This window comes from Danaus plexippus, chromosome 15, assembly GCF_018135715.1.
Source record: "Danaus plexippus chromosome 15, MEX_DaPlex, whole genome shotgun sequence".
Taxonomy (NCBI): domain Eukaryota; kingdom Metazoa; phylum Arthropoda; class Insecta; order Lepidoptera; family Nymphalidae; genus Danaus; species Danaus plexippus.
The window spans coordinates 2,804,369-2,813,845 of record NC_083547.1 but is presented as its reverse complement, the minus strand read 5'-3'; the positions used below and the strand labels follow the sequence as shown (position 1 = coordinate 2,813,845).

Genomic DNA, 9,477 nt, shown 5'->3' with positions numbered 1-9,477 from the left:
AAACCAATCGTGTATTGCACAGTCCAAACGTGAGTTGGCAGGTATAAGCGTTGTTATTCGAAGGGGCACAGGTGAGTATACATAATAATGAATAAAATATTACATTTCTTTATTTTTTTTATATTATATTTTTTATACTTTTATATTATTTTACAAACACCAATTATATTTTTTAAATATTATACTAACGATATCTTTTTATATATTAAGTATGGTTCATAGATTTATTCCTAATAAAATACAGGTTTTAATTTGAAAAATGGTGTATGAAAAGAGAGTCTCAAAGGCTTTGGTATTGGAAAACAATACCGCTGAAGATGTAGCTAGAGCTATGATAGAAAGTGGACTTCAGAAGGAGCCCTTCTATATATTTGATATGGACAAGGCTTACCAGTTCATACAACATTTCAGAAAAATGATGCCAAGGATCAAAATGTTTTATGGTGGTGTATTTTTTTCGCTTTTTAATTGTTTTAAAATTATATCATAATACAATTTACACTTAAAATGTTTTAGCCGTGAAATCGAACGACAGTTGCATGATGTTAAAGTTAGCCGCTGCACTCGGTGTTGGCTTCGATTGTGCTTCACCGGGTGAAATATATAGAATATTAAAACTCAAAGTATCGCCACAGTAAGTAGGGTTAAAGCATATTTTCGTCAAAACTTGAATTTTTTTCCCCATCTGGGTGACAAATTCTACGAGTATAATCTACATAAACGCCAATAATACAGTTTTTTTCCAATCAGGAGCATAATTTTAGCAGTTCCGACAAAAACACCGGAGTGGATCTCATATGCAAGACAGTCCGGGATTAAACACGCTACTTTCGACAACATTTGCGAACTAAAAAAAATAAAACAGTATTGGCCAGAGGCAAAGTAATTTTTTTACCTTCAATGAAATAAATACATTAATATTGTTTTATTACTTTTATAGGTGAAATATGAAATATTTTTTTATTGCAGCTTATTACTGCGTATAAGAGTTCACGCCGACAGTGTTTACGATTTAGGAAAAAAATTCGGTTGCGATTTTGAAACAGAAGCTATTGATTTACTAGAAGAAGCTGCAGCGCTCAATATCCGGGTAAATTATTAAAACTGTTTTTACATGTATACTTTACATATTATATACATATATATCATAATTTATGAAAGACCATATATATATATATAATATAATTTCTGTTATAGGTGGTTGGGGTAGCTTTCCATGTAGGAAGTGGTTGCACATCACCAGACAGCTATGTGATGGGACTTCAACAGGCTAAGCTATTGTTCGAGCATGAGGCTAAGGCGGGACGGAAAATGGAAATTGTTGATATTGGAGGAGGATATATGAGCGATAAAATCGATAGAATAGACGAGGTACCCGGTCATGTTTCTGCGTGTAGTTAAAAAAATATGAATCTAGTTACTTATTATGATCCAACTGCCCTTACACAGTAAATAATTTCGATATTTTTTTGTTTGTTGAATTGCTACGGTGTGATTTTATTATATGTTTGAAAAATTGTACAGTGAATGTATATTTTAATTGATGGGTTTGTAGAAAGATTTTTACCTATGGTGTAAGATGTTGATTGTAGTTATCTTTTAAATATACGTACATATATTTCTATCTCCAAAAATAGGTATCTCTAAAAATATATTAATAATCTTTTTATAGGTGTCTAAGCTCATAAATAAGGCTTTGGATGAACTCTTTCCTGATCCAGATATCCAAGTGATCTCTGAACCAGGACGTTACCTGTGCGATAAAGCATTTACTTTATATTGCAATATTAACACAGTGCGACAGGTAATGAGAACTAATAATTCTTTTATAAAAAAAATATAGGAAAACCTTTTATGACTCACTAATGTTTTTAGGTACAAGTTGGTGACTCTTCTATAAATATGTTGTATTTGAATGACGGATTGTTTGGTTGTTTGCGGTACAATGAACCGTGGCACACCGTCAGGCGGTATAAGGTTTGTTTCAATTTTATGTATGTACTTTGAATATGCAACTCCATTAAGTCTGTTTTCAAAACATCAATAGCGTTATCGTATCATTAAAACATATATAATATTAATATATATTTTTTAATTAATTTCAAGCAATGTAAGGAAGGCGAACAATGTGAACCAGTTATTTTATGGGGTCCATCATGTGACTCAGTGGATCGTGTGATGGAGAACGTCGAAGTTATGTTACCACCTTGTACTATTGATGATTGGCTCGTTTTCCCCAACCAAGGAGCTTATACCATGACTCTCGCCTCCGATTTTTCTTCGTTACCAGAACCGCGTATCCGAAGTGTTATTTCACAGAAATTGTGGTATGTACTTTAAATCACTGCGTAACACGTGTAAATTATAAAATACTCTATGTTTTAATATTATTATTTATTTTTCAGTGAAAAAATAAAGGAGTCAGAAGTGTTTGATTCAGATGACTTCTTCAAACAAGACATTTCAGAACCACTTCCATCTAGCTTGCCACCACTTGTCACTCAATCGAAAGTTATGGATTCAAATTATACTTTGAAGGCTTAAAAAAAAAAAATAAAAAATATTGTAAAAGTTTCTAATTATTCTTTGATAAAATATAAAAATATTTAGTATAACATAATAATAGAAAAATAAGTTGTTATAAATGCCATTCAGTTTTTCATATAAAAGTGATTTTGTTCTTAACAGAATGGAAATTAAAATAAAAATGATAAACAGGAATTACCTTTCACTGGCATTTCCTAATAAATTATGTTCATGAAGTATTGTATGTTTGAATAAATCAATGTCATAATAGTAATAACGATTTTTATTGTCAATTATAACTAAACTTCGAAATCAGATATCTGACACATTTTTTAGCTAAACCTGGTTAGTTCGCAGTTTACAGCCTCAATAAGGTTGTTTCAATATGAAAACCCTTTTTCAATGCTTGAAATGAAGCACCGCAATATCTTTTATACATTACATTAATATTATATATTTAAGGTCCATCATTAAATATTTTTACAAGATTTTATTATATATTCTAATAATAATATAATAAAGGGTTATGTGGACATTTTGAGAGATTTTATATTTTATTTTTCACATAAAAAAATATAAAATAAAATTCGAATTAAGAAAATGTCAGGGGATGGTAATTTATTAATTTAATTAGGATAAGGGAATATTTTACAGACTATCAAATTAGTGAGCTCTGACCACTGTTTTGTGACTGAACATACTACTAGCTGTGACTGGTACTGGCCCGCCAAAAGACCTTGAGGGCGTCCAGGCTGTACGGGCACAAGTATTGTTCCGTAGACTACAGAAATGTCTATGTTCAGAGAGACACCCAAAATATCTTCCATAATCAGCTCTTGTGAGACTTGTTACCGTATCTACCTCAATACCTCAGTATCAGTTCTAATTACGCAAGAACGATAGTTACCCTAGCTACTCTTCCAACCTAGATAGTGCAGTAGTAGTAGTGTAGTGCAGTGTTTTTCCGGAGTTACAAATCCGCAGCACCAGAAGGAAATATTGATATTTACCTATTTTCAAATATATACAGATTTCAAAAATGTAACTTTTTTTTATTGTTATATAGGAGGTTCTCGTATATCAAGACTTATACCGTTTCATAATTATCTGTTTAAAAAGAAATTAATTCCCTTAGAAGAAACAAGGCTGGGCCGAGGACAATTTACCTTTTGTATTTGAGTTCTTGAAATTAAAACAGAAAACTTTGTAGTTAAAGTAGGCATGTTCCTTTCCATTTTAGTTCGTTTAGTTACGTAATGTATTACATTAATATAATATTTTTTTTTTTCGTAAATCAATAATATTTTTTCAAATCTATACAAAGTTGTTAAGTTGTTTTTATGGAAACCCATCTTAGAAACTATATTTTTTTATTCGCTCAATGTTTCTAGCAACCTTTATTATAATAACACAATTATTCCGGTAAGGTTTCGACTAACTGTACATAAATAATATAAATATTGTTTAAAAGTAAGTTCGTGGCTATCAATCAAATATGGCTATTATAGTTAAAGGAACGATAATATGCAGAAGTCTATATATATTTTCTTTTTTTAATTAAATAAATAAATCATTTTAAATCTGAAAATTTAATTATGAAATATTTTTGAATTAAATAAATGGATTATTTTATAGAAAATTAAAATGTTATGTACGATCCTAAGATAATCAGGTATACATTACGTGATTATCTCAGGATTTTGCTATACTTGCAATCTAAAAACTCAATGTATCCTTTCAACAGTTATTTGAAAGGAGTCATTGAGTTTTCAACAACTATTTTGGCAAAAGAGACAGGGACCGGCCAGTTTCATTATATACGTTACATATGATCTCGTCATAGACCTTTCAAGTTTTTATTCTAACAAAGTTTTTAGAAATACTTGTTGATTTTAAACGATATTTTTATTTCATTTTCGTTCTATTTTGGATTACGTTAACGGCGAATGTACGAACGTGCATAAATTTATTTATTTCCTCTACAGTTTAGGGTAGGGTAAAGTAAAGAGGGGGGAAAGCGAAAGCAAAATGCTCGAGTTCCACATTACTGAAGGTATGAAGGTGTAACAGAGTGTGACCTTGTATCAATGAAATATCTCACTTTTAGTGCAGATAAATGAGTGTAGGTGGACAAGAATGTAGGCGTCTTTTATCCCAACTGATTAATTGACTGTTCACTAGTCATTCATCGCTTTCACTAAGTCATCGAAGGCGGGCTGTTGCCTCGGCCCTTCCAGCGGAGAGGTAATGTCCTAAATAGTTCATCACTCTTTACCATGTTTAGAGTGACTAGTCTGTTGGACTATTGTTGGGAAATGAAAGTAAACTTTCCAGGCATCGTATCTCTAAAAAGTGAATGCTGTGCTCACTGATCGTTTTGTACTATGTAGAGTTTTGCTGATTGATTTTTCTGGTACTCCATCACTGTCTCTATTGGATGCGTTTTATTTTAAATAATTTACAGATTTTTGTAGTATGTTTCTGACGTTGACTATATGTAAGTACTTATGGGATCCAGTGATATCTCTCATCGAGTTTCTTATCCTTTTCGTTATGAACTAGGTAACGTAAGACGTAGAGATTCGTATCCTTTATTGAGTCTAAGTTGTCATAGATCGATTGATTTGAATAAAGAGCTCCTCCTCCATTTATTATTTGTCTGTTCTTCTATTCTTTTGTTCCTATAGATTCAGAAATGTAATTGAAATTTAGTTTTCAATCTTTGTTTTAATGTAAGCAAAAATGTCATATAAGTAATGATATTTAAATTTTGTTTTCGCAAAATTTGGGTTCTGAAAGAAAATTATTATATAAATATGTTCTACTTACGTTTAGCTTCAAATTTAGTAATGAAAATTTTTATTCTCTTGACATATTTCAAATGGAACAAATAAATCTCGGTCGATGGATCTTTTGAGTTAAATAAGTTTAGATTGAGACAACTTATGAGCATAGTACCTTATCCTATATACGTGTACTTTCTTTGTATGTAAACGTGCAACCTTGTGATATTACTGATGTAGAGATAGTGTCCGCTCTAAATGTGTTCTAGATGTTAAAAGTAATCTAGTAAAAAGAGATTATCATTATAATAATGGTGTTTTAGATTATAAAAAAATAAAATTTTATTTACCTGTAATCACGGCGTTCTGATCTTATTGCAATCAAAAAAAATCGCGGAAAAGATGTGGCATTTATTAAATGCATACATAATTTACGTAACAGTAATGTCTTAGTGGTACAGTCAACAAAATCTGAAATATTGTGTTAATTTAATTATAAAATTTAATATTTTTATTTCTTGGGTTCATAGGCTCTTTGTTTATTGCATACAGTCCCAGTCATGGAATATTATAAAATAATAGTTTATGTATATTCCTAAATACAATTTCAAACATGCGTATAGCCTTCCGTGTATTTAATACTTGATATTATTATAACAAAAATATTGAATCTCTCTTAGAACATCGTTTAAATTAAAAAATGCTGTTTTTCAATACTCTTTTTGTAATACCTATGGATTTTAGGGGTAGCAAATATTTTTTTTTTAAATTAATGTATTGTCGCAAAAATTGTTTTGGACCAAATTTAATAGGTAGTCGGTACAGTAAAAAAATATCGTTGCCTTTTTAAGCACTTTAAATCCTGGCTGAAATACATAATTATAGTTAGACTCATTATCAGATTCCACCAGTTTGATTTTAAATTAATCTTATTATGTTATCACGCCATAAAGTAATATGATAAATGTTTCCTTTATTTATAAACCAATCGTGTATTGCACAGTCCAAACGTGAGTTGGCAGGTATAAGCGTTGTTATTCGAAGGGGCACAGGTGAGTATACATAATAATGAATAAAATATTACATTTCTTTATTTTTTTTATATTATATTTTTTATACTTTTATATTATTTTACAAACACCAATTATATTTTTTAAATATTATACTAACGATATCTTTTTATATATTAAGTATGGTTCATAGATTTATTCCTAATAAAATACAGGTTTTAATTTGAAAAATGGTGTATGAAAAGAGAGTCTCAAAGGCTTTGGTATTGGAAAACAATACCGCTGAAGATGTAGCTAGAGCTATGATAGAAAGTGGACTTCAGAAGGAGCCCTTCTATATATTTGATATGGACAAGGCTTACCAGTTCATACAACATTTCAGAAAAATGATGCCAAGGATCAAAATGTTTTATGGTGGTGTATTTTTTTCGCTTTTTAATTGTTTTAAAATTATATCATAATACAATTTACACTTAAAATGTTTTAGCCGTGAAATCGAACGACAGTTGCATGATGTTAAAGTTAGCCGCTGCACTCGGTGTTGGCTTCGATTGTGCTTCACCGGGTGAAATATATAGAATATTAAAACTCAAAGTATCGCCACAGTAAGTAGGGTTAAAGCATATTTTCGTCAAAACTTGAATTTTTTTCCCCATCTGGGTGACAAATTCTACGAGTATAATCTACATAAACGCCAATAATACAGTTTTTTTCCAATCAGGAGCATAATTTTAGCAGTTCCGACAAAAACACCGGAGTGGATCTCATATGCAAGACAGTCCGGGATTAAACACGCTACTTTCGACAACATTTGCGAACTAAAAAAAATAAAACAGTATTGGCCAGAGGCAAAGTAATTTTTTTACCTTCAATGAAATAAATACATTAATATTGTTTTATTACTTTTATAGGTGAAATATGAAATATTTTTTTATTGCAGCTTATTACTGCGTATAAGAGTTCACGCCGACAGTGTTTACGATTTAGGAAAAAAATTCGGTTGCGATTTTGAAACAGAAGCTATTGATTTACTAGAAGAAGCTGCAGCGCTCAATATCCGGGTGAATTATTAAAACTGTTTTTACATGTATACTTTACATATTATATACATATATATCATAATTTATGAAAGACCATATATATATATAATATAATTTCTGTTATAGGTGGTTGGGGTAGCTTTCCATGTAGGAAGTGGTTGCACATCACCAGACAGCTATGTGATGGGACTTCAACAGGCTAAGCTATTGTTCGAGCATGAGGCTAAGGCGGGACGGAAAATGGAAATTGTTGATATTGGAGGAGGATATATGAGCGATAAAATCGATAGAATAGACGAGGTACCCGGTCATGTTTCTGCGTGTAGTTAAAAAAATATGAATCTAGTTACTTATTATGATCCAACTGCCCTTACACAGTAAATAATTTCGATATTTTTTTGTTTGTTGAATTGCTACGGTGTGATTTTATTATATGTTTGAAAAATTGTACAGTGAATGTATATTTTAATTGATGGGTTTGTAGAAAGATTTTTACCTATGGTGTAAGATGTTGATTGTAGTTATCTTTTAAATATACGTACATATATTTCTATCTCCAAAAATAGGTATCTCTAAAAATATATTAATAATCTTTTTATAGGTGTCTAAGCTCATAAATAAGGCTTTGGATGAACTCTTTCCTGATCCAGATATCCAAGTGATCTCTGAACCAGGACGTTACCTGTGCGATAAAGCATTTACTTTATATTGCAATATTAACACAGTGCGACAGGTAATAAGAACTAAAAATTCTTTTGTAAAAAAAATATAGGAAAACCTTTTATGACTCACTAATGTTTTTAGGTACAAGTTGGTGACTCTTCTATAAATATGTTGTATTTGAATGACGGATTGTTTGGTTGTTTGCGGTACAATGAACCGTGGCACACCGTCAGGCGGTATAAGGTTTGTTTCAATTTTATGTATGTACTTTGAATATGCAACTCCATTAAGTCTGTTTTCAAAACATCAGTAGCATTATCGTATCATTAAAACATATATAATATTAATGTATATTTTTTAATTAATTTCAAGCAATGTAAGGAAGGCGAACAATGTGAACCAGTTATTTTATGGGGTCCATCATGTGACTCAGTGGATCGTGTGATGGAGAACGTCGAAGTTATGTTACCACCTTGTACTGTTGATGATTGGCTCGTTTTCCCCAACCAAGGAGCTTATACCATGACTCTCGCCTCCGATTTTTCTTCGTTACCAGAACCGCGTATCCGAAGTGTTATTTCACAGAAATTGTGGTATGTACTTTAAATTAATGCGTAACACGTATAAATTATAAAATACTCTATGTTTTAATATTATTAATTTCTTTTTCAGTGAAAAAATAAAGGAATCAAAAGTGTTTGATTCAGATGACTTCTTCAAACAAGACATTTCAGAACCACTTCCATCTAGCTTGCCACCACTTGTCATTCAATCGAAAGTTATGGATTCAAATTATACGTTGAAGGCTTAAAAAAAATATTAAATTTAAAAAATATTGTAAAAGTTTTTAATTATTCTTTGATAAAATATAAAAATATTTAGTATAACATAATAATAGAAAAATAAGTTGTTATAAATGCCATTCAGTTTTTCTTATAAAAGTGATTTTGTTCTTAACAGAATGGAAATTATAATAAAAATGATAAACAGGAATTACCTTTGACTGGCATTTCCTAATAAATTATGTTCATGAAGTATTGTATGTTTAAATAAATCAATGTCATAATAGTAATAACGATTTTTATTGTCAATTATAACTAAACTTCGAAATCGGATATCTGACACATTTTTTAGCTAAACCTGGTTAGTTCGCAGTTTACAGCCTCAATAAGGTTGTTTCAATATGAAAACCCCTTTTCAATACTTGAAATGAAGCACCGCAATATCTTTTATACATTACATTAATATTGTATATTTAAGGTCCATCACTAAATATTTATATAAGATTTTATTATATATTCTAATAATAATATAATAAAGGGTTATGTGGAAGTTTTGAGAGATTTTATATTTTATTTTTCACATAAAAAAATATAAAATATAATATTTTAGGATAAAGTAAAATTCGAATTAATGAAATGTCAGGGGATGGTAATTTATTAATTTAATTTGGAT

At 30.2% G+C, this 9,477-nt stretch overlaps 2 protein-coding genes across 2 annotated transcripts; both read left to right on the top strand.

Annotated features, from left to right (window-relative positions):
- On the top strand, positions 1-2,803 carry LOC133319218 (ornithine decarboxylase 2-like). The gene is made up of 10 exons (XM_061522815.1): positions 1-71; positions 245-443; positions 517-634; positions 751-882; positions 970-1,090; positions 1,198-1,371; positions 1,673-1,804; positions 1,876-1,977; positions 2,107-2,327; positions 2,406-2,803. The coding sequence occupies exons 2-10, from the start codon at positions 260-262 to the stop codon at positions 2,542-2,544; spliced, it is 1,323 nt and encodes a 440-aa protein (XP_061378799.1). The 5' UTR covers positions 1-71; positions 245-259; the 3' UTR covers positions 2,545-2,803.
- A 3,503-nt stretch (positions 2,804-6,306) lies between these two features.
- On the top strand, positions 6,307-9,097 carry LOC133319219 (ornithine decarboxylase 2-like). Its single transcript, XM_061522819.1, has 10 exons — positions 6,307-6,361; positions 6,535-6,733; positions 6,807-6,924; positions 7,041-7,172; positions 7,260-7,380; positions 7,486-7,659; positions 7,961-8,092; positions 8,164-8,265; positions 8,395-8,615; positions 8,695-9,097. The coding sequence occupies exons 2-10, from the start codon at positions 6,550-6,552 to the stop codon at positions 8,831-8,833; spliced, it is 1,323 nt and encodes a 440-aa protein (XP_061378803.1). The 5' UTR covers positions 6,307-6,361; positions 6,535-6,549; the 3' UTR covers positions 8,834-9,097.
- Positions 9,098-9,477: the final 380 nt, after the last annotated feature.